Raw genomic sequence first — 24,505 nt, forward strand, 5'->3', positions numbered from 1 at the left:
CAGGGTATAGAGCTTGTTTTCTCATCTCTCTGCTGGAAGGGGTGGCGATGATGCCCGCTTCCTTTGTGGTTGTAAAGATTAAATTAACTGTGTGTGAAAAGATCTGGCACATAATATATCTAACTTTCAATTGCAGGTAAAGCAAAAATCATGTGCGTGGGCCAAGTTGTGAGAGGTGACTTTGGAGAAGGCTGCATATGTTGATGGTGATTATCTCTGGGTGCTAGAGTTTCTCGGGTAATGTTTACTTTTCTCTTTATCCTGTTCTATGTTGGTTGAAGTATTTATAGCAAACACATGTTATTTATATAATGGATAAAATGTTCTTTGCGAACAGAAAAAAAGAAAAGCTATTTGTGTTCTGATACCTAAAAATTAAAACCTAGGGGAAAGTAGCAGAACTGTTCAAAGAACCCCCCCATACCCCCCCCATTCACTTATTTTGAACATCAGGCCACATGCGTGCTCTCTCTCTCTCTCTACGTATATATATACATTTTTTTTAACTATTGGCAAGTCGGTTACTGATATCACACCCCTAATTATTTAAGCATACATTCCCAAGAACAGGGGGCAGTCTCTTACATAACCCAGCACAATAATAACAATCAATAAATTTTTTAAAAAGATTTCATTTATTTACTTGAGAGAGTGAGAGAGAGATGAGAGGGGAGAAGGTCAGAGGGAGAAGCAGACTCCCCGCAGAACTGGGAGCCCAGTGCGGGTCTCAATCCCAGGACTCTGGGATCACGACCTGAGCCGAAGGCAGTGGCGCAACCAATTGCGCCACCCGGGCGCCTAACAATCAATAACTTTAACACTGATACAATGCTATTATCTAATATGCAGTCAGGTTTCGCTGAACTGTCTCCATATTGGCCTTTAAAGTAATTTCCTCCCCAGTCCAGGATCGAGTCCAGACCCCTGTTTGCGTTTAGTTGTCATGTCTTTTTTAGTCTCCTTAAATCTGCAACAGTTCCTCAGATTTTCTTAGTCTTTCATGACACAGACATTCCTGCAAGAGTACAGAGCGGTTATTCTAACTGTAGCGGAAGAAACTGTAACTCAGTTGGGTTTGGCAGATGTTTCCTCAGGATTAGGTTAATCTTACGCATTGCTGACTGCACGGTCCCATGCGTCTCAATGCATCCCTTCAGCAGGTGTGCAACGGACGTCAGTTTGTCGTGTTACTAATGTTAACGTGCACCATTTAGTTAAGATGGTTTCCCAGCTTCTCTAACATAGGATAGCCATTTCCCCTTTTTAATTATCAAACAACTTGCAGCTATTTATGTGAAAGCCTTCGAATGGCCTTTCAATTTTATGGGATTAAAAAGGCGAGGCTTTCCTTTGAGGAAACGGATACGTATTCCTCGCTGAACAGATCCAACAGCACGACTTCGGGAGTACTAGCCTTTGTCTATAAAGATAGGTGAGCGTGAACCTTTCCGGAAAGGCTGAATCGGCTGGGCCGCAAGACTTGACGGGAATTGTAGTCTCTCTGGGAGCCCGGGGTTACACGCCGCCCTGTGGCCTCCTGGAGAAAGAGCCAGAAGCCGAAAAGGGAGGGCGCAGAGGGAGAGGGCGGTGGCGCGCTGGGACGCGGTGCTTCACGGGACTGGTAGTTCGTGGGCGCACTCCTGCCGCGGCCACCGCCCCCCGCGCAGGAGAACTCGACTACCATACCCGATAGGCCACGCGCGCGGGGGGAGGGAAACCCGGCCTGGGCCTCGAACAAATCAAATCGAAGGAAAGAAACTGCCGGCTTTCAAAATCCTCCTCCTCCGCCATCATCCGCCGCGGTGCGGGGAGCAGGTGGTGTCGGAGACGGGAGTGGCGAGAACTGCCGAGAGAGCTGACGGAAGAGCGGGCGGGTATCGGGACCCGTGGGCTCGGTGGCGGCGACCCCGACCTGACCTGACCCGGACCCTAAATCATTTCCCGCCCCCGCCGGGCGGACGCGCGCGCTCAGGTCGTCCCACGCGGCGACGCCGCCTGTTTACGGTAAGGGTCGGGGTCCCTTTCCTTTCCCCGTCACCTGCCTGGGATGGGGGCGGGGGGGCGGCGCGTCCTTGCATCTGGGCGAGGAAGGTGTGGCGCTCCTGTGCGCCTTCTGGGTTTCTTCGCGGCCTTATCCCCTGCGCTTCCACGGCCAAGCGCGGAGGGGCTGAGAGAGGGGGTGCTGGGGGGCCACAGGCCCCTTTCCCAGATGGGGAAACTGAGGCTTGGAGAGGGCGTCTGGCGCAGTTGCCAGCAGTGGCGTCTCTTGTTGGCGTCGGTGACAACTGGGGGTGGTGCGCGTCCTCCGGGGATCCCGGATGGGGCTCCCGCGCCTCCCGCCTGTCATTTGAGGCCCGCACACGCGCGTCGCTCCCTTGTCGCCACCTCCCCATAGCCCCACGCCCGCGGAGGGACTGGGCTGGCTCCGTAGCCCCTGAGATCTCCATGAGTCACTGCTGACGCTTGGCCGGAACGGTAGATGTGCACCCGAGAAAATCTGCGACTTTCGTGCCCGAAAAGGAGAGGACCGTTTGTGTATTTACTGACCCTTTGCAGACCTAGGGCGAATCAAGCACCTCTCTGTGCTTCGTTTTGGCAGTCTTCAAAGTGGATGTTGTGTATGTGTATTGGACTGAAGAACAGGCCCTTTTCTAGCTGAGAAGTTCTGTGTTCCAGTAGGAGCATACCTGGGAGCCCCACCACCATTTCTCTTGCCTCAAATTGGCCTATCCAGAACTGCAAGTGATGGCGGGGTTTCCGGCTCTTGTTTATTTAGTGTCATCTCTTCGTTTTTGGATCACCTTCCAGATGCCAGGCCTTAGGTTGCATTTAAGTGATCCTGTCAAAACGTCTGTCAGAGCCTGCTTTTCTCTGTTAAAAACCCACCAGTGGCTCTCCTTTTCACTCAGAGTAAAAGCCACAATTTTTAAATGGCCTTTGTGACTCTGGCCTCTTGCTAATTCTCTTTTCTCATTTCTTGCTTTGTTTCTCCTTCCCTCTCTGCCTTCCAACACCACTGGCCTCCTTGCAGTTCCTCTAATCTCCTCTCTTACCCCCCCCCTCCCCAAGAGCCTTTGGTTTTGCTATTTGGTTTGCAGGAATGCTCTTCCTTCAGATACCTGCCTGGCCCAGACCTTGATATCCTTCGAGTCTTTGTTTCTTTCCTAATAATATATTTTTTAACCATTCTGATTTGTTTTTTAAGTAGGCTCTATGCCCAGTGTGGAGCCCAACATGGGGCTTGAACTCATGACCCTGAGATCAAGACCTGAGCTGAGGTCAGTAGTCGGTCGTTTAACCAACTGAGCCACCAGGCACTCCTCTAACCAATCTGTTTTAAATTGCAACCCCCAGAAAACTCCTTACCATCTTCTCTATTTGTTTTTCTTTTTATCATTGTTTTAAGATACTACGTATCTTGTGGAGAACACATGTTCTAAGGGGTGCGTGGCTGGCTCAGTTGTTAGAGCTTGGGACTCTTGATCTTGGTGTTGTGGGTTTATACCTTACATTGGGCATAGCGATTACTTAATAAAATTTTAAGAGGTGCCTGCATGGCTCAGTCATTGGGTGTCTGCCTTCTGCTCAGGTCATGATCCCAGAGTCCTGGGATGGGTCTGCTCAGTGGAAAGCCTGCTTCTCCCTCTCTCACTACCCCCGCTTGTGTTCCTTCTCGCTGTGTCTGTCAAATAAACAAATAAAATCTTTAAAATAAGTAAATAAATAAAACTTAAAAAGAGAGAAAGAACATTATTTTAAGAAGGCACGGTTTTTTTCATTCACTGCTGTGCTTCCGGTATCTGAAACAAGTGTAGAACATAGTAGTACACAATAAATGTTTGTTGAATGTATGAAAAGACGCCTCCTTACCCAGAAGAATAATTCATGCTTCCTGGTAAAGATAGACAAACCAGGGTGATCCAGGCTAAGTTAAAGGGAAGGAGGTGGGAAGCCGGCTGTCGGAAGCCCAGAGGACGCCGGCGGGGAGGGGGGGAGTAAGAGGATTGGGGGCCATCACAATTGTATCTTAAGGATGGATAGATTGGGAAAGAACATGTTCTGGATAAGAAGAAGTCTCTATGGGTTAAGTTCTGTCCCCCATATCAGTCTTCCTTGGTGTACCCTGATTACCTGCCTTTTCCCTCTTTAGGAAAATAGAGTGGTCCTTTCTGCCAGTCTGCTGAGTTCTGCCAGGCTGGAAGCTCCTTTCTTTAGGAACTCTGCCCTTGATCTATTGTGATGGTGGCTGTTGTGATGTAGAAACCTCTGGTCTCCTAGGAACCCCTGAGGTCTGGCCGCCATGGGTTGCCCAGTCTCCTGGCCAAGGTTGAAACTGGCTGTGCAGTGGGCTGACCCCTGTGCCCCACGCCCAGAGACATGCCAGCGTGGGTGGTGGGGCATTTCCTGGGATGGATGACCTGGATCCCATAGCCATCTTAGTTCTGTTTGAGGAATGGGACCCTCAAACAGAGAACAGCCAAGATGATCAGGCAGGTGTGTGCTTGGGGCTCTTTGCTGCTGTTGCTCAGGGACTCAACTGCCATTCACTAGGGACCCAGAAAACGGGCAACTCACATGGCTATGCTTGGTGTCCCAGCTGGAGCATTTGGGCAGGGGAGGAGTTAAAGTAAGATAGTGACTTTCCAGAGGCTAAAATGTGATTTTACTACATTCTTGCCACTTTCTCCACCTTTCTAGAATTGTTCCTTCCCTAATGCTATTTTTATTTCTCCCAATAGTTTAGCTGTTGGGAGTCTTCATAGTGGGGGAAGGGGGGTCAAAACCCTGAAATAGCTGATGTTCTGCCCTCTCCTCCCCAGCTGGGGGGGCCCCAGGAGACACACACACACAATCTCTCCCTCTCTCTCTCTCTCTTTTTTTTTTTTTAATATTTTACTTATTTATTTATTAGAGAGAGAGACACACACATACACAGTAAGAGAGGGAACACAAGCAGGGGGAGTGGGAGAGAGAGAAGCGGGCTTCCCGCCAAGCAGGGAACCCGATGTGGGGCTCGATCCCAGGATCCTGGGATCATGACCAGAGCTGAAGGCAGACACTTGACGGAGCCACCTGGGCGCCCTGACTCCTCTCTTTTAATGAAACTTTGTCCTGCTCAGTTTGCAGATTTCCAGGGGAGCCCAGCAACGTGACCAGCATGGCCTCTGAAGACATTGCCAAGCTAGCAGAGACGCTTGCCAAAACCCAGGTGGCCGGGGGACAGCTGAGCTTCAAGGGCAAGAGCCTCAAACTCAACACTGCAGAAGATGGTGAGTCCTCGCGTGGGCTGGCCTAGGGGAGGAAAGGGAGTGTGCGAACGACCGCTTACTCTACTCGTGCTCAGGCTTGTTTAGCTACATTATCACATTGTTTGTCCTAGTAGCTCTTTGAGATATCATGGGGCCCATCTAGCAGTGAGGCTCAGAGATGATGTGTCCGCAGGCACGTACAGGCTTCCTTGCTGGTCGTCGTGTTTTTGGAGGCTGTCCTCGCTGGTGACAGCTTGGGTTGGCAAGTGGGAAGGGATAGTAAACAATGAGGGACCACGACAGCAGTCTCAGGATATAGCCCCTGACGTCTTCAGACCTTTACCACCATGATCCCAGACTGGGCTGGGAGTACTGGTTGCCCTCCCCAGAGGTAGGACCCTCTTGGAGGTCTGGTCCATGTACCTGAATGCCCCTGGGAGAGGGATGGATGTTCTTGTCTGTGTAGAGGAACGAGGACTGGAGGGAATTAGGAACAAGAACATAGGCCCTGCCTTTTCATCCCTAGCCAGAGCCTGGCTAACTCTCATCAACCCAGAATCCCCTGGCGTTTGGAAGCGAAGGCACCAATGTCCATACCTGCGAGGTCTCTTGAGGTTCGGGTTCAACCAGGGAAACTGGTCCGGGCTTGCCTGGTTGTCAGGGAGTGTAGGCAGGCTTGTTCCCCTGCACTGGCTCAGAAGCCACTTGAGTCCTTAGGTTGGTGGGAGCGTGGCCATGCACATTCCTAATATCTCTAGAGGGCCTTAAAATTTATAGAGCTCCCCCGTGCTATTGTCACTTTCGATCATGCACCATCCTGGGGGGAGGGAGGTGGAAATGTTACAATTTTATAAAGAAGGAAAAACAATTAGGAAGATCTAACTTGCCCAAGGTCATACAGCTGGTACATAGCAGATCCAGGATTTTAACAGAGGTCCAGCTGAATTTCTGTTGCGGTGTTTCTCAGTAGACATTCAGCTCAGTTCAGGACACACGAATTTGTTACGAAATGCCATTCGCTGAATGCCGAGTCGGCAGTCTTAAGTGCCATGCAAATAGAATCTTTTATTTTCCTAAAAGTCCTTGAGGTGAGTTTCATCCCCAATTTGTAGGTTGGAAAATGAAAGCCCAGGGAAGTGAGACATAGGATTTGCCTAAGGGCTCAGGTAGAAGCGGTGGAGCTGGGATTAGAGCTCAAGCTTGTCTAGCCTTAAAATCTGGGCAGATCGCCACTTCACCGGCGCAGGCTGGACCTGCTGCCTCCCATTTTGTAGGTCACCAGGGAGGCCCAGCTACAGTCCGAGCCTCTGAGGAGCTTCTGCCCAGGAGTAGGAAGGGAGGTGCTCGGAGAGCTACCGGCATGGGGCTGAAGGTGAAGGCTATTCTGAGTGACGTGAACAGAAAGCTGTGGGAAGCTCGGCGAGGGAAAGGGTTCATGTCTGGTTTCAAAGGGCCCCGGAAATCTCCGTGGATGAGGTCAGGTGTGGACTGTCCTTGGAGGGGAAAGGGCAGTAGAGGCAGGGAGAACCACGTGAGTTAGGCACGGGAGCTGAGACACATAGGGGGGGCTTGGGAGAGAAGAATCAGGATGCCAGAGGGAGCCCAGTGCAGAGGCCCTTGGATGCTGTGTGCGGGAGCCCGGCGGCTGAGTCCTGGTTCCAGAAAGGGCCTCCATCTTGGGGGCGAGTGAGCCGGCCCAGTCAGGAGAGGGCACGGGCCTGTGTGAGGATGCCGTGAAAGTGATGATGAGAACAAGGCTCTTTTCTCTCCCCAGTAAGTGATTTAAGGACCAAAGAAAGGTCTTTCTGCTTCTCCTTGGCTGCGTGCTGAACACCTGGAACCTGTCACTGTGTGAGGCTGTGGAGGCTGAGAGCAGGCTCTGCCGCCCGGCCTCCTGGCGGCTGGTCTGGACAGCGCAGCCCTGGCCGGTGTTTGAGTCCCACCCCTGGGCACCTGGGGGGCTCATCATGAAGCGTCTGCCTTCGGCTCAGTTCATGATCCTGGGGTCCTGGGATCGAGCCCCACATCAGGCTTCCTGCTTGGCGGGGAGCCTGCTTCTCTCTCTCGCACTCCCCCTGTTTGTGTTCCCTCTCTCGCTGTCTCTCTCTTTCTGTCAAATAAATAAGAAAGAAAAAAAAAAAAAGAACTCCATCTGGATCGAAAACAAGTGAGAGAGGCCACCCAGTGGTGATCCCCGCCTTCCTGTCCCTTCTCATCCCATGTTGATGCTTTTTCTTCCAGCTCTGAGTTGTGCCTGTCACTCTCCCCAGGGCTGAACTCTCTGTGCTTGCCTCACTCGTACGGCAGAAGTCTTCCCTCGGGGCCCTGGCGTCTCTGTTGCCTGGCTCTTCAGGACGGCCCAGACGTCCCCATGAGCAGCTGTCCTCCCTCCTTGTTCAGCTGGCCGGTCTCTGGCTGTTGGGGGGCTCCGTTTGAGAGCAGGTGGTCCAAGGGGCTGAGAGATTATTTCAGCCCTCGTGTCAGCTACAGAGGACACCTCGGCACCTGGGACCCAGCATCTAGGGAGGGATTGTGGGGGTGGGGGGAGCGCTGCATAAAGTCCATGGTTGTGCGCCGAAGCAAGGATTTGGAGAGGAGCACATGGGTAGAGTTTCAGAAGACCAGTCTGAAACCTAGCTCTGCCCTTTTCCTGAATTTTTGGGCAGAGTTGCTTCATTCCTTTAAACCTCAGCTTCCCCTTCTAGAAAATGGGAGGCTCATACCTGTCCAGCCTTCTGGTTGTGAAATGAGAAAAGGAAAATGAGTCCTGGTCACCATCTTCTGGCTGTGTGACCTCAGTAGGCGTGTACGTGCTCTCTGTGTCTCAACGTACTCCGTTGTGAAATAAATGGAGCAGTGACTAGACGGTGTGGGGGAGAAGGCCGAGCATTCCTCTCTGCGGGGCTTGGTAGTGAGTGGAGGCAAAGTCCCTGCCTGCTTTCATGAGCTGGAGCTCATGGCCCAGTGAGGAGGGGTGTATGAACCCAGTCTCCATGTAATGATAAGTCATCACTCCAGAGAGTGTAAAATTGTAGCAGGCAGCGTCTTCGGGGAGACCAGGGCTGTGAAACCTGCCAAGCAGGATCTGACCTGCCCCAGGAGTTCAGCAGGGCTTCCTGGGGAGGTGCTGCTGGCTGCTGGCGGCCTCAGCCTGGGGAGGGAGGCATGTGCGCAGGCCCCACAGGGACAGCTTGTCTGCCAGCTCCTTATAGGTTGCCAATCACCACCTTTCTGAAACCCTCTCTGTGGCCTTTGTCACCTAAAAGGTCAAGTCCAACTTTTCTCTCCTGTGCACATCTCCATCTCTTTCCCACCACCTCACCCCACTCTGTCTTGTGCCAGCCAGGCTAGATGGGTTTTGTCTCATGCATCTTGTGTGTTCTTGTTTAGGTTATAAAATTAATATGTGCTTATTATAGAATACAGAAACAGAGGCAAAAAACAGAATACAGAAAGAAGGCAAAAAACCCATATCTTCATTATCTCACACCCCAGGATACAACTACTTTTAATTTTGGTGTGTTTTTTTCCTCGCTTTTTTCTAACCATAGCTGAGTTCCTTCTTTTTTTTTCTTTCTCTCTCACTTTCTTTTTTTCACAATTTGGATCATAATTAGAGATACTTTTTTTTTTTTTTTAAGGTTTTGTTCCTGTATTTGATAGCGCGAGAAGGAACACAGGCAGGGGGGTGGGAGAGGGAGAAGCAGGCTCCCCGCTGAGCAGGGAGCCAGATGCGGGGCTCGATCCCAGGACTCCGGGATTATGACCTGAGCCGAAGACAGATGCCCAACGACTGAGCCACCCAGGCACCCCAATTAGAGATACTTTAAAAGCTGCTTTATAACCTGATGTTAGGAATAAATTGAGCAGTTAATGAAAAAGCACAGACACAGCCATAATTACAGCACCTAGAGATAAAACTGTTTTAACATTGGGTTTCTATCCTTTTAGAGCTTGCGGGATGTGTGTGTGTGTGCGTGTGTGTGCGCGTGCATGTGCATTTGTAAGGTAGAATATATATCATTTTATTTTTTTATTTTTATTTATTTATGTCTTTTAATAGGTATAACATTTTGAAAGTGTGATCAGACCACCCACCCATGGAAAACCTCATTTTTCACTTGACACTATGACATGAGTATTTTCCAAGTCGGGCAGACACCTGTGGCACCATTCATAATGACGTCAGTGTAACTGTGTAATGTACTCTGGTGAATTAACCTTTTCATCGTAACAAAAACGATACAGTAGTGAACGCCCCACACATGAATCATGTAACACTGAGAGCCTTTCTGTTATTGTACCTGCTGGAGTCTCACTTGGATGCCGTTTCTCTGCTTGGCCTCGTGCACTCCCTGTGCAGGAAGGCTCCACCCACGCCACCATAAGGTGCCCCAAGCCCCTTCTTCGCCCCATGCGGCCAGCTTCTTTCTTCCTTTGGCTCCCAAGCCTTCCATCCCAGCCTGTTTTAATACTCAGTACAGAGGAATTTTCTTTTTAGTCATGTCCCCTGCTAGACTGCGAGCCTGCCTGATTCTCCTTTGCAAGCCAGGGCCCGGCACACGGCAGGCCTATTACTGCTGTTGGAATTGTGAGTGAAGAGGTCGTGGCCGGACTCTGTTCTGCCCCAGTTGTTCGTGACTCCCAAAATCTAAGTTTCTGTTCTTTGGTCCTTCGCAGCCAAAGACGTGATTAAAGAGATTGAAGACTTTGATGGTTTAGAGGCTCTGCGCCTGGAGGGCAACACGGTGGGCGTGGAGGCAGCCAGGGTCATCGCCAAGGCCTTGGAGAAGAAGTCAGAGTTGAAGGTGAGGTCCGCATGGTGAGCAGGCCCAGAATGGTTGGGGCCAAGCTTCCACTGACGCCACCACAGCCCCTGCCTATGTCCAGACCCTCCTAGGTCCTGCCTTGTTGGTAGTCACCATGAACAGCTCCCCTTGCTCTGGCCTTCCCGGAGCACAGCCCTGGCCAGGGCCCCTCTCCCTGTGTGATGCATCCGTTCGGACCCCCCGGTGACAGACAGGAGTGTCAGAGGTTCATCGGGTAACATGCATGAAGGATGAAGGGGGATGAAGCAGAAATGGACAGGGTGAGCCTTCAGCTGGCACTGCAGATTTGGCATCTGTGAGGAGGGAAGGGCCCAGATTTGGGCCACCGGTGCCTTGGACCATGGGGCCTTTCTGGCAAGCACTGATTTTTCCTAGCCGGGAGCTCCAGAGCAAACAGTGCCCGTAGAAGAGCTGCGTGTTGGGCAGAAGTGGCCAGGCCTCCGCTCAGCGGCTGGGGCGGGGGTGGTTGGGAAGGTACTGCGCTCCTCATGCTGAATGGCGGGTTCTTTCTTAAAGGTTAGATCCAAGCGGTGCTCCCCTTGGGCCGGCACAGGGATCCTTCTATTCCATTGTGTCCTAAAGGGGGTCCCACTAAACGGCAGTCCCTCGAGATGCTCGGTGAGAAGAGTTGGGGTATCAGGTGTTTCAAATGTCATGGGGGAGTCCCTGTGTGCTCTCCGTTCCTGGGAATCCCGGTGTGCAGAGGCGTGGGCAGGGGAGACCCGCTTTTCCGGCTGCAGATGGTGCTCAGTGCACGCAGGACACGTGTCCTCAGTCCTTGGGGCATCCCAGATGAGAAAGACTGGGTCTGTTTGTAAGTCAGGGGAACGGAGGCTCGGAGGAGCTGAGTAAACAGCCCAAGATCCTAATGCTGGTCAGCCTGGCACATTCCGGAGTCTGCTGCTCTTTCCTGACCCCGCTGTGGTGGCTGAAGGGAAGGGGCGCAGGGCGAGGGCATATGGTGTGGATCTGCCCAGTGCAGCCCTGGAGCTGGCTCGTGGGGCGACCCTTACTGTGTTTCCTCAGGAGGATCACGGTCAGGTTAGTTGCTAGGTGCATCTTCTCTCCTGCCCACGGCCTATCGTTTCCCTGAGCAGACACGTGGACATCTTCCTAGGAAAAAACTCGACCCTCCGCACTGGCCAGTGAAGGGCAGGAACAGAGGACACAAGACCTGGGCCTGACGTTTGTCATCTGAGGGTCTGGGTTCAAGCCCCAGTACCGCCACCTTGTGTTCTGTGGGCTTGCACCAAGTTCCGCTCCGAGTCTGGGCTCCTTTATGAAACCTTTTTCTTCCCTGTGAGGTTGCCGTGGTAAGATGTAGGCTTGTGTCACGAGAGAGCATGGCCGCCAGAGGGCCACATGCATTTTGTGTCATCCCGAGCAGGCCCAGGGCCTTGAGTCGCCCTGCCCCCACTGGGTCAGGGCCGGGGCAGGGGGGAGCTACCCTTGACCCCAGTAATGCTCGCCAGGGTGCTGGTGGGCGAGAAGATGCTCCCTCTCCTGTTGGACACAGGCGCAAGCTAGGTCTTGACAGATGAGAGAGGTGAGGTCCAGAGCCACACGGGTCAGGAGGGGGCTGGGACTGGGCCCAGATGACAGCCCAGCCTCATAGCTCTGCAGTAACCACTCTCACTTAGAGACTGTTGAGGCCAAATGCTGTATTGCAGAGATGGGATACTGGGGGTTCAAGATGGGGTGTGGGGAGTGGCAGGCCTGGAGTCAGGTTAAGTCAGAATTGGAACCTCATCCTTGTGCCCCAAAACCCCATGCTGACTGTTGGCCCATCAGAGCCGGGTTGGGGAAGCTTCTGGGTGAGAGGCCAGTTGTTAGGGGTTCCAGTGCTCGGGCTCTGGCTGCCTGTCCTGGCCCTGAGCGCCTGTATTCAGGTGTACCTCACTGAGCAGACCCATGTAGACTGTCTCCTAAGGCTCCATGTGTGTTGGTGATTTGCTCTACTGGAGGCCTCGAGAATTCTACAGAAATCGGTTTCCCTGGTACTTAAGGTTGGATTTAGTTTATACATTCCAAGGACTGGATTTTCATGGGAAAGTTGCTTTCTCTGGGTTCCATCATTCCCAGATTCCCAGGAGAGGCTGGAGCTGCCACAGTTGGAGGGTAGGGCTGTGTGCTTAGAGACCAAATTCCTCTGGCTTGTGTCATCTCACAGTCTAGCCATAGGGCCACCACCTTTGTGGCCTTACCCAATACTTTCTTTTAAATCAGCTCACTTTGATGTAATTCAAAAGCAAACATGATCCCTTCTGTAAATGGAAGATGGTATTCTTTACCATAAAAGTAACAAAATAGCATTATTAAATTCTCGTCACTTAAAGGTTATCACCTAAACCTTCTGGGCATGAGGCCTGCTCACGCTTTGTTCAAAACATAGACAAGGGGTGCCTGCGTGACTCAGTTGTTGAGCGTCTGCCTTTGGCTCAGGTCATGATCCCAGGGTCCTGGGGTCGAGCCCTGCCTAGGTTTTCTTGTTTGTTGGGGAACCTGCTTTACCCCCGCCACTCCCCCTGCTTGTGTTCCCTCTCTGGCTGCCTCTCTCTGTCAAATAAATAAAATCTTTAAAACAAAACAAAACAAACAAAAAAAAGGCAGACGAGCCAGAAGTGGAGAGGTGGGCAAGATCCACCAGCCCCAAAGCAAGACGGCCCTCTGGAGGTGATCAGGAGGGCTGGGAAGAGTCTTGGGGGGCTCCCAGCTGGCTCAGGCAGTAGAGCAGGAGACTCTTGATCTCAGGATCATGAGTGTGAACCCCATGCTGGGCAGAGAGATTACTTTAAAAAAGCCTTGAAAAACGAGTAACTTCCTCACTGCTGGTTTCCCTGTATTGCTTGCTTACCACCTCTGCCACCCAAATCCTGTCACGTGTCGCTTGGGCCCAGTGTATGGGAAACTGGTTTTGGAAACAGGGAGTCTGGTGTATTGGCCCTGGCCCTGCCACTGGCCTGCTTGGGGCCTGGGGCCAGTCTCTTCCTTCTCAGCCTGGTTTCTCTCCTGGAAAACGAGAGGGTTGGGCAGATCAGGGTTTTCCCCACACTTCTGTTGAGCCATGTGTGGCCTTTGGGGCCTCCAGGTACCCCCAGCTTCAGCCAGAGCTGGACCAGCGTTTTGCTGAGGAAACCCAACTTCGGAAGTATTGTAAGGCTCAGCAGCCCGTGGGTTGCACGGGTGAGGCGTCGCCCGCAGGCCACGTCTGCGGACCTCTACTGACTCCTCTCTCCCTTCTCCTTCCAAAGCGATGCCACTGGAGCGACATGTTCACCGGGAGGCTGCGGTCCGAGATCCCGCCAGCTCTGGTAGGTGCACTGGGCCACAGTTCCCTTCCTCTGGGCACCGTGACCCCTTTGGTAACTCTCAGGTCTGTTTTCACACCTTGTTCACGCTGTGGGGGACTGAGACGCAGAACGGAAGCCCAGCAAGTGCAGCGTCTGCCTGTGTCCTGACAGGCAGGTGGATGTCCAGGCTGTGACAGAGCCAGTGGGTAGGGGCCGAGCCTCTGGGGACACGAGGCCCAGTCACAGGCAGTGCAGCAGAGCCCCGGGGTCCTGGGGTTCATTCCCGAGCTTTGTGGCTTCACTCCACTGTGACTCTCACTCCCTCCACTCTTCTCCCTCTTACCTTTGCACTGTTCCATTCCTTTGCTTCTCATGGTGTGGGTGGCTTCCATCTACTCTGCTTTCCATTTCCCCATTCCTGGGACTCAGCTTGGGTTGGGTCCGGTTCCCAGCCTGGGGTTGGGTGGGTCAGGAAGGGGCGTCACTGAGCAGATTGTGGCTGGCCTGGGGCTCAAGGAAAGAGGCAGGTAATAGATAGCCTTTCAGTAACATGGGGCCCAGCCTTCAGGGTGAGGTTCTTGGCCAATTATTGGTATGGGTGTCTGTTACTAGGTCTCTCACCCTGGTTGTGCTGGGCCTACCTTCTTAGACCTCCATGCCTCTGGCTAGCACTGTGGTTCCCGAGGTGCCCAGGGACTCCCTTCATTTCTAAATCACTTTAGCCTGGGGGCACCTGGCTGATTCCAATGGTAGAGCAAATGGCTCCATCTTCGGGTCAAGTTCAAGCCCCACATTGGGCATAGAGCTTCCATTTGAATGAATGAATGAATGAATGTATTAATAAGCTAATAAGTTAGTATAATGATGATGATGATGATTCACCTCAGTCCAGTAAACAATTAAGGGTCATTCAGGGAGTGATAGGTGCCCTAATGGGGACCCCAGAGGGAGGGCTCCTCTGTTGAGGGATTGAGGAAGCCCTTTGGGAGCCGGTTCTGTTAGTTACCGGCCTCAAAGGGTGACCAAGAACAGGTGAAGGGAGGATTTAGGGTGTAGGTTAAGTAAATTCATTTGGGGGTTTATAAGTAATAAGGATTTAAAGTTAGAAGAGGGGGTGAAGAAAACGTACTTGGGATATAGGAACTGTGGGCCCCGTGTGCATTGTTTTACCTGATTTTTAACATTTAAGTTTTTCAATCTTTGAGAGAGGTTTTGTTTTGTTTTGTTTTAAGATTTTATTTATTTATTTCATTTATTTGACAGAGAGATAGGGAGGGAACACAAGCAGGGGGAGTGGGAGAGGGAGAAGCAGGCTCTCTGCAGAGCAGGGATCCCAATGGGGGGCTTGATCCCAGTACCCTGGGATCATGACCTGAACTGAAGGCAGATGCTTAACGACTGAGCCACCCAGGCGCCCTTGAGGGAGGTATTTTTATCTCCGTATTACTGATGACCAGAGTGAGTCTTAGAAAGGGGGAAAGAGAATTTGGGGTCAGAGAAAGGCAGGAGATGCAGGGAAGGTAGGGCAGACACAGAGGGTTTCTGCAGCTCTGGTAGCTGGAGGGCGGGAGGCCAGTGGGGCCAGGCCCCTCCCCTTTCTGTGGGCAGGGGCAGCCAGAGAATGTAACTCCGTTGCTGAGGCAGTGGTGGAGAGGGTACTGGAAAGTACCTCCGCTTTCTTGTTTGTGGCTGAGGGAGGGAGAGCGTTTCCCCTCCCTGACTCTGTCCACTGGGAACCCCGTGCAGGATGCATGCCCAGCCCTGTTTCTGCCCTCAGTCTCTGGCAGGGCCACCTGTCCTCACCCTTCTCTTCGTGGGAAACCGTAGGTATCCCCAGCCCAGCCCGTTCCCAGGAGAGCATAGCATCCTGCCATGTTGGTCTTGGGCTGCGGCTTGGAGATAAGCACCCATCTGTCCAGTCACCACCAGGAACCCTGGGGGCATCAGCGGGGCCTGCCTCCTTGCTGCCCGTGCCCTGAAGTGCAGGTCTTCTTCCCTCTGTGGGACCTAGAACCGACCTGAGGCTGTTTCCTCTTCTGTCCCCCACAACCCTGGCCAGCCAGCTCCCTCCTCTGCTGCCTGGATCACTGCCTCCCACTCTTGGGCAGGCTCTCGGCCTCCAGTCTGCCCTCCTCAGGTTTGGGGGATGTGTCTTCGGTAGCCCTCCCCCCACATCAGAGTCCTCAGAGCTCTCAGGCTCAGGTTCACGGTCCTTGGCCTGACATCCAGGACTCTAGCCTGATGTGGTTCCTCTCTTCCTTCCAGTATCAGCCTCTTTCGGAGGCCACTGCTTGTCTCCAGACACGCAGTATGCTGCCTCACGCTTATGTGTCTCTGTTCACGTTTGTACCGTTGGCTGGAATCTCATGTCCGGTTGACTGGTTCTCATTCAGCTGAGCTCAAGCGCCACTTCTGCTAGGAAGCTTTCTCTGACCACCCCCTGCATACCAGACCCCACGCCCCACCTGAACTGGGAGCCTTCTTCAGGGTTTCTGGTCCCGGGTGTAAAATAGGGACAGTCTGTAGTGAAATGGTCTGTGTCTCTGCCTGGGTGCCCGCTGAGGGCAGGGGGCACCTGGCATAGAAGCTGCCTCCGGGAGGTGTCCGTGAAACTGAGCCGAACTTTCTCTGTGTCCAGACCTCACTAGGAGAGGGACTCATCACCGCCGGGGCGCAGCTGGTGGAGCTGGACCTGAGCGACAACGCCTTCGGGCCCGACGGTGTGCGAGGCTTTGAGGCCCTGCTCAAGAGCTCCGCCTGCTTCACCCTCCACGAGCTCAAGCTCAACAACTGTGGCATGGGCATCGGCGGCGGCAAGGTGGGTGCGGCGGGCCCTCCGCCACGTCCCCCTCCCTCCCTGCCTGCCTGCCTGCCCGCTGTCCTGCTGCGTGGAGCAGGAAGTATGTGCTCGTGGCCGCCATCTGGGATGGCTGGCCCGGTGCTTTTCTCTCCAGAGGAGAAAAGCCTCAAAGGCAGCAGCCTGTGGCCAGTGGGGAGAGGAGGTGGAGGCCTGGAGGGTGGGGTTGCCTAGCAACCATCCCCAGTTCTCGCGTTGTCTTGGCAACACAGAGGCAGTGTCTGCTGGCTCTGCAGAGCGCCGGGCTGGGGCGTCCCAGACCTGCTGTGCCCTCGGAACGGCCTGCAGAGCCACGTGAGGCCCGGCGTGTGCGAGGGGGAGAGAGCCCAGGAAGAGAAACCGCTTAGGCCTGGGCACAGCTCACCTTTTTCCTGGACTGGGCCTTGCTCGAGGTGCCTCCCCCATCCTGCCAGCTGGTCCGCTGGTCTGTGTGGAAAAGCGTCTCTTCTCTTCCCAGAGCCTGCACTGAGGGAGCCCAACCTAGCTGGTTCTCTTTTTTCGTCCATTCTGGCTCCTTTAGGCCCAGACACTAGAAAGGCCAGTTCCCATCCTCCCTATCCCCATTCAGCGTTCTGCACATTCTGACCAAAAGGAGAAAAAGTCTGGGACACGGGGACCTACAGCAACTGGGAACATCTTCTCTCTGAAGATGTCTTAAGTGCATTACCCTGATTCTCCCACCCCCACCAAGAAGGGGGTGATGCTATTCCCATTTTTCTACCTAAGTGGATTTGGGGTTAGAAATCTTGGGTCAAGTCCCCAGATGGCATCGCTGGGGTGGGACTAAGGGATTTGAACCTGCTTTCGTGCCCGTTAGAGCAGCAAGAGGAGCTGGTGTTGTGCTCCTGGTGCCCCAGCCTGAGGAGCCAGAGCGGCCTCCCCTGTAAGGGGTGCCTGCTGCCTCTTGCCCCATGGGAGGGAAGGCCGGCTCAGCCTGCCCCGCCAGCCCCACGCCCCCCACCCCCGTCTAATTGGGCAATAAGCTGTGCACGTGTGTGAAGACATTAACATGTTGGCATCAGCACAGAAAATAGGTCCAGCCCAACTTAGAGCAGGGTGTGCTGAGGGAGCTGGAGACACACCTGGGAAGTGCCCCAGCTTTACCATCGGCTCTCCTCTGCCACGTGGCCAGCCAGGGGACCTGAGGCTCCTAGAGCTGCCTAGGAGTGTGGCATGGCTTAGGGACAAAGACTGAACCCTGTGGCCAGGGGAGCCTCCCTGGCAGCCCAGCTCCACTCTGGGGTTTTTGTTTGTTTGTTTGTTTTTTGTTTTTTTAAAGATTTTATTTATTTATTTGACAGGGATCACAAGTAGGCAGAGAGGCAGGCAGAGCGGGGGCGGGAAGCAGACTCCCTGCTGAGCAGACAGCCCAATGCGGGGCTTGATCCCAGGACCCTGGGATCATGACCTGAGCCAAAGGCAGAGGCTTTAACCCACTGAGCCACCCAGGTGCCCCATGGGTTTTATTTTTATTTTTTTTTTTTAAGATTTTATTTATTTATCTGACAGAGAGATAGAGAACACAAGTAGGGAGAACAGCAGGGAGAGGGAGAGGGAGAAGCAGGCTCTCTGCTGAGCAGGGAGCCCAATGCGGGGCTCAATCTTGGGACCCTGGGAGGATGACCAGAGCCGAAGGCAGATGCTTAACTGACTGAGCCACGCAGGCACCCTCCACTCTCGTATTTGACATGTACTTGTCTTTACCTCCCATACTCTGATTCAGTGAGACCCTCTTGTTGCATCTTTTGGGTGCTGGCCTTGCTGACCTGTGCCTCTTGGGAGCTGCAAGCGCCAAGGTCTCCCAGTCCCGCGGAATCTAGTCCCTCCTGCTGGAATGCATTCACTGTGGCCTGTGTGCCACACACACGGAACTGCAGGGGCCCGAAGGACTCACTGGGAGTGAGATGTAGCCCTGTGCTTGGAGCTCTCCAGACCCAGAGTCTCCCGGTTGGACTTTAGTAGGTGCTGTGGCCTTACCATGGTGGCCCCAGAAGGAACCAGGGAGAATGGGATCCCCTGGTGCAGTTGGTTCCCGCCTCCCCAGAAGTTACTTAGGAGGCTGGTTACAGCGGAAGTCCACAGTCTTGAGCCTGTGCACAGCCCACCAGGAGTCAGGCTGGTGGTTGCCCTTCTGGCCCTACTGGCCCCCAGAGACGCAGAGCTGTGCAGTCAGGCTGATGCAGCTGTCATTTGGGGCTCCCCTGCCCATTTGCCGTGGGACCTTGGCCGGCACAGTTCCCTCTCTGAGCCCTGGCTTCCTTGCTAATAGAGTCAAGCCAATACCACCTGCTTCCTAGGCTCAGTTTGTTGAAATGTTGAAATGAGAAGGTGTGAAAGTACCTTTGTCGAGAGCGTGGGTGCTCCAGGAGGCGCGCTCCGAACGTTGCCTCTCTCCCGTACTCTCATGACTGCCCCATCTTATTTACCACGGTCCCTGGATTCCCAGCAGCCGGCCAGCAGTTTGCTCTGTGGGTATCACCAGGTACACGCTATCTCCTGACACCTCCCAAGCCATGGGTCCGAGGCGCGAGGCAGAGCCATGGTCTCGGCCAGCTCCCCTTAGGCATTGGGCGATGTGGAAGACGTGCTAGAAGATTTGGGCTCTGGTCTACAGTCTCCCACTTGTTTAACAACCACAAGAATGTCCCCATCCCTCTCGGAGCCTGCAGTTCTTTGGCTGGAAAGTGGGAATCACCACCGTCCTCCCCACGGAGGGCTTCTGGCTGTACAGTGAGCTCACCGGGAAGCCCCTTCCCCAGGAGCTGGCTTGCGGTTGGCCTCTCCGTGTTGGTGTCTCCCTTCCTTCCGGGGTGTGTCCCCACCTCTCACCCGAGGCTAGACCCCACAGGGTAGTGGGACACACACACGGAGCCGGCTGTAAGGTGCTGAGCACATGTGCGGTATGACGTGGTGCCTATGAGCCGTTCTTTGTCCCTGGGTCTGCCACCAGTAGGTGGCATGGGATGTTGAAAAACAGGGCTTCCTGCCTCAGGGCTGGGCCGCTTGCCTTCCCCCCCACCAGATCCTAGCAGCGGCTCTGACTGAGTGTCACCGGAAATCCAGTGCCCAAGGCAAGCCGCTGGGCCTGAAGGTCTTCGTGGCTGGCAGAAACCGTCTGGAGAACGATGGAGCCACTGCCTTGGCGGAAGCTTTCGGGGTGAGTGGCTCTTGCATGCCTGGCCCCACCACACCCTGAGACAGGCTGAGCTTTGCAGGGTGACAAAGCTGGTATACATTCAGCTCTGGAGTTGAGCTGGGAGGCCTAGGGTGAGTTGCCTCCCCCTCTGCACCTGCTGGCTCCTTCTGCAGCGGGGCAGAATTCCTGTGCACTGTCCTCCACTGCCGGTGCATTGGTGGAGGCCCCCTGGAGTGGTGTTTGAGAAGACTGTGGGGTTGCTCTGATCGGTGGGTGAGGTCTGCTGGGCTCAGAAGTGGCAGCGGGGTGCCCGAGCGGTGAGTGGGATGACAGCCTGGCACGGCGCTCGCCTGGGCTCATAGAGGGTCCATGTCTCTGGCCTCGACTGGGTGGGGCACAGAGATGGAGTCGTCAAACTTACCTTTGAGAGGGGGAGGCCAGGCAGCAGTGGCTCAGGTGCCCTATCCCCTTTGCCTCCCCTCCCATTCTCCCTTCACCTTTGACTGCTGCACCAGTGCCCTGCCCCCCCCACCCCAGGACACTGTTGAGACCCTGACCATGAGCTCCATGAGAGGGCCATGCCTGCCCCAAGGCCCTGGGAACCTTGGAGTCTTTCTTTTCTCTTAATTTAAACGATTTCTTTGGCAAACAGTATCGTAGGCAGCATTAACCACACTCAGGCCAGAGCGGCATTCCCCACCTTCTCCCTGCCGGAGCTCACCTCGGGCAGAGAGGGAGCATAACAACGGAAGGTGCCCTGGGTCTTACTGGACCCCTGGCTGCAGGGAGCTCCTGCTGCCGTCAGAGCTGGGGAGCCCGGTTGCCATCCCTGTGAACACTGTGCTGTTAAAGGTTACACCTTCTCTGCACCATCCCCTGCCCCCAGCCCGGTTGCTGTCCCTGGTGGACTGGGAAGTGGGCTGGGAAATGGTGTGCTGTGTGAGTGCGAGCCGCCGGCAGACGTCCTCCAGTGCCCTTAGAGCGGGGCTCTTCACACAGGGTCCCTGGGCTGTCTCTAGTCTGTGGGTAGAATTCAGGGAGTCTTTGAACGTGGATGGGGGAGATTGCATGGTTGACAACCACTAAAGTAACTAAAATGTAGTGCTACCTTGAATCGTGAACATAGAATAAATCTCAGCAACGTTCAGAATGCCCGTGACTGTGTCAAGTATAGAAATCACAGATTTTTCACACCAAGTCACAGTTGTTACAGAGATGTAGGAACCTCTGTTTCCTGCTCATCAGAATCGCGGTAGTGGTGGGCTTGCCCGTGGGTACCATTACTTGGTGCCTCTGTACCGAGGAGGGCATCTACTGCGGCAGCACACATTTGGGTTTTTTTCTAAATATTTTGAGGATTCTCTTCCAGTTGAATGGATTTCCTTTGTAGTCCTGTATGATTTATCTTAAAATTTTAAAGTATGTTCAGGAGGGAGCCAGGGGCTTTAGCAGATGGCCCAAAGGGTCTGGTACGAGAAGATACCGAGAAGCCCTGACTGGTAATATTCCTTTGCTGGCCTGCCTGCCTTCATTTATCTGTGAACCCCCTGTGCTGTTCTGGGCACCACAGAACTACAGAAGGCCCCTAGGTGGAGAGTCCTCGCGGGCCTGGCCTCGATCCTTGGTAGCAGTAGAGGCTGGGACGTGGCTCTCCTTGGGAGCTCAGAGGCTGGTGGGGTGTAGACAGGAAGGTGGCACCGATAGTCCAGGATGAGAAACAGAGAGAGGAAGGACAGTGCTCTGGGTGCACAGAGAAGAAGAGTGCTGGACCGTGCCTAGGGGCAGGGGGATCCTGGAAGCCCTCCTTGGGGAGGAGGTGTCCAAAATGAGAGGTATATACAGGAAGACAACATAGGAGTCATTCTATCAAGAAAATGTCCACAGATAAGGATGCAGTTTCCATGCAGAGAGAAGGAGGTGTCGGAAGTTTGGGCTGAACAAGAGCTAGGCGGTTGGAGAAGATTCCACTCTGCAGAGCAGGAGGGAACATGGGGCACCGGTTGTGCTGTGTAAATAGCACGGGAGAGCCCCGAGCAAGACGGGCACGGGAGCTGCATGCAGTTTGCAGGGACGGACTGCGGCTGACCCCTGGGCCAGCTTCTTGTGGGGTAGAGGACACCTGTGTGTGATGCAGGAACCTGTGTTCTGAGCGGTGTGACCCTGCATGAGTTACTTACTAGCCTTTCTGATCCCTAGTCTTCTCTGTCCAGGTAGGTCTCTCTCCCAAGATTGTGGAGAGGATCAGATACAACCCTGCGCAAAGCTGTGCTTTGAGATCCGTCCCCCACATAGCCACAGGCAAACCTGGGCCAGAGCTGATGGCAGCCCCTCCGCTTCTTGCCTGCTGGATACTGTGGGTGCGGGGCCTATCCCTAGATAGCTCGGGAGCCCACCACCCTGCTCTGTCCCTCCTGCCCCTCACAGATCATTGGGACTCTGGAGGAGGTCCACATGCCTCAGAATGGCATCAATCACCCTGGTGTCACGGCCCTGGCCCAGGCTTTCGCCATCAACCCCCTGCTGCGTGTCATCAACCTGAACGACAACACCTTCACCGAGAAGGGTGCCGTGGCTATGGCCAAGGTAAGGCGGGAGTGGCGGGGCCAGGGTGGAAGTAAGCAGGTCTGGCTGCTGCCTTTTGAACACACCCTCATCAGGTGAGCCCCTCTGCCCCTCCACCAGGTATGTGCCCGGCTATTTTGAACATTCCAGAGTGGGGCACATGTCACAGGCTTGCCTGTGCCATTTTCGGGCATGTCCATATTGCCTCCCTCTGAGCTGCCTCTACACCCAGCTGTTGGTGCTGGATTTGTTCTCCGAGGCTGCCTGGCTTCTGTTTTTCTCATTGATTCTTTCATCAGCTGTTAACTGAACTCTGTACCTCGTGCAGGCCAGGCAGAGTTGAATCAGACTCTGCCTCCAAGGAGCTCTAGTTCCAGGAGGGAGGGGAGAGGCCAGCGAGAGCGCAGGGCCAGAACCTGGCAGGCTGGCTGTCGAGACCTCACAGGGCCCCAAGCCCCACGAAAGCCTAGTCTCCCTGCTGTGGGGTGTTAGCAGAAATGTGGGCAAGGGGGCCCCTGGGTGGCTCAGTTGGTTAAGCGGCTGCCTTCGGCTCGGGTCATGATTCCAGGGTCCTGGGATCGAGCCCCGCATCAGGCTCCCTGCTCAGCAGAGGCCTGCTTCTCTCTCTCCCCCTCTCCCTGCCGCTCTGCTTACTTGTGCTCTCTCTCTAGCTCTCTGTCAAATAAACAAATAAAATATTAAAAAAAAAATGTGGGCAAGGGTAGGGGAACACACAGGAAGTTCAAGTCAGACTTAGGGAAGACTTTCTGGAAGAGGTCACATTTTGACCAAGTCATGCAGGGCAAATGGACTGTGGACAGAGAAGGGTGTTTTGGGCAGAGGGATCTGCAGCGTGGGGGAGGCCCAGAGGTGGAAGGGAGCCTTGTTCCACTGGTCCTGGTTTGAAATGACCAGGGTTCAGGGTGTGTCTAAAGGCTGGAGGAGGGGCGGGGAGTGGGGGGGGCCCTTGCTAACGCCGAGGCTCTCCCATGAGTAATAGGTGTGCAGGGTTTTAAGTTGGGGGTTCGACTTGGTCAGATTTGGGCTTCGAGAAGGTTCTGGCCTTAGCACAGAAGTAGGGTGGAGGGAGGTTCGTCAGAAGCCGAGAGAGAACGCAAGCTGACGAAGTTCTGGGAAGGCCAGGTGAGAGGGACGGCGACGGGGCAGACCGGGTGAGCCATGAGCTCTCGGAGGCCCTCGCCCTCACCCTGGCCTTCGCTTCTTCCTCGCAGACGCTGAAGACCTTGCGGCAGGTGGAGGTGATCAACTTTGGGGACTGCCTGGTGCGCTCCAAGGGTGCCGTCGCCATCGCAGAGGCCGTGCGCGGGGGCCTGCCCAAGCTGAAGGTGCCGGCACCGCCTGTGTCTCCCCTCGCGGGGCTGGGCTTCCCGCACACCTGGGTTGCTGCCGTCGGGGCAGGGCTGGGGTAGTCTTGAAGGCCGGGTTGGCCTGGGTTCGTGGCTCAGTCCTTCCACATCTTCTCTCTCGTGCTGTGCAGTCCTGTCACCTGTGTGATAGGAGCTGGTTTCTTCATTTTTGAAATGGGAGGACGGAGCAATGAGGTCATGAGGGTATAGCGTAAGAGAACGTACCCAGCGCCTGGCACGCCACGAGGGAAATGGCCTTATTTTCGTGTTACTCTGCCCGGCTGGAGGACAGAGCCTGCCTTACCCTCCCGTGGGGAAAACAGAGGCTTCACAGTAGGACCTGGTCCCCTGGCCTGTGGTTCTGTTTGACTCTACTCCTTTTATTTTTAGGAGCTGAACTTGTCGTTCTGTGAAATCAAGAGAGATGCTGCTCTGGCTGTTGCTGAAGCCGTGGCGGACAAGACCAAGCTGGAGAAGCTGGACCTCAATGGTAGGAGGGGCGGTGCCTTGGCCTGGGCCTGCCAGGTGGGCCCTGCTGCCCTCCTGACCTTCCTTCCTCCTGTTCCCCCATCCCGCCCACGAACAGGCAACATACTGGGAGAAGAGGGCTGCGAGCAGCTTCAGGAAGTGCTGGACGGCTTCAACATGGCCAAGGTGCTGGCCTCCCTCAGGTAGGGGGCTGCGAGCCACGGCACCTGTGGTTCTGCTTTTAGTCGCTCCGAAACCGCTGTTGGAGCCCCTGTGTGTGCCAGGTGCTCTGCAAGGCGACGGGTGTGAGGAGACCGTGAAGGTTTCGGACTCAGACTTCATTCCGGCGGGTGGGCCAGGAACGTTGGGTTCGTGTGTGTTCAGCAAAGAGGCAGGAAGAGCCTGAGAACGGTCACCCTTTGGTGTGGGTGAGCTGGGGGGGCTTCCAAAGGGATGAGCTTTGATCTGAGCTGACCGCTAAGGTGGGGAGCAGTGAAGTCAGGGTCGGGGGTGCTGGGCTGGCTCAGGATTGTTCGTACAATCAGACTTGGAGACGGGGTCTGGAAAGGAAGATGGTACAAGCGAGTGGGGAGTTCGGGGTTTGCGGGCCCCACGTGGAGGGGGAGCAGGGGCCGGGGTGGCGGGGTGTCTCCTCCATCTGGATAGGAGTCGTGTGGGCCGTCAGCATCCAGTTGCCTCTGCCCTTCTAGCCCCCAGGTCTCCTTAATTCATCTGCAGCCCCTCACT

The 24,505-nt window shown here is 54.5% G+C and overlaps 1 protein-coding gene across 5 annotated transcripts in view; it reads left to right on the plus strand.

Moving 5' to 3' along the window:
* Positions 1-213: 213 nt before the first annotated feature.
* The window catches only part of RANGAP1 (Ran GTPase activating protein 1), a 31,345-nt gene continuing 7,053 nt past the window's right edge, over positions 214-24,505 (plus strand). The window contains exons 1-10 of one of the 5 annotated variants that reach the window (XM_032882913.1): positions 214-237; positions 5,121-5,270; positions 9,930-10,057; positions 13,330-13,389; positions 16,007-16,186; positions 19,248-19,382; positions 21,786-21,944; positions 23,156-23,269; positions 23,681-23,780; positions 23,877-23,961. In XM_032882913.1, coding sequence (XP_032738804.1) covers positions 5,159-5,270; positions 9,930-10,057; positions 13,330-13,389; positions 16,007-16,186; positions 19,248-19,382; positions 21,786-21,944; positions 23,156-23,269; positions 23,681-23,780; positions 23,877-23,961 — 1,073 coding nt within the window. In that variant the 5' untranslated portion in view covers positions 214-237; positions 5,121-5,158. The other 4 variants (XM_032882910.1, XM_032882911.1, XM_032882914.1 and 1 more) reach the window with 4 other exon arrangements.

Source organism: Lontra canadensis, unplaced genomic scaffold (genome assembly GCF_010015895.1).
Source record: "Lontra canadensis isolate GAN:19392208 unplaced genomic scaffold, GSC_riverotter_1.0 scaffold84, whole genome shotgun sequence".
Lineage (NCBI taxonomy): Eukaryota > Metazoa > Chordata > Mammalia > Carnivora > Mustelidae > Lontra > Lontra canadensis.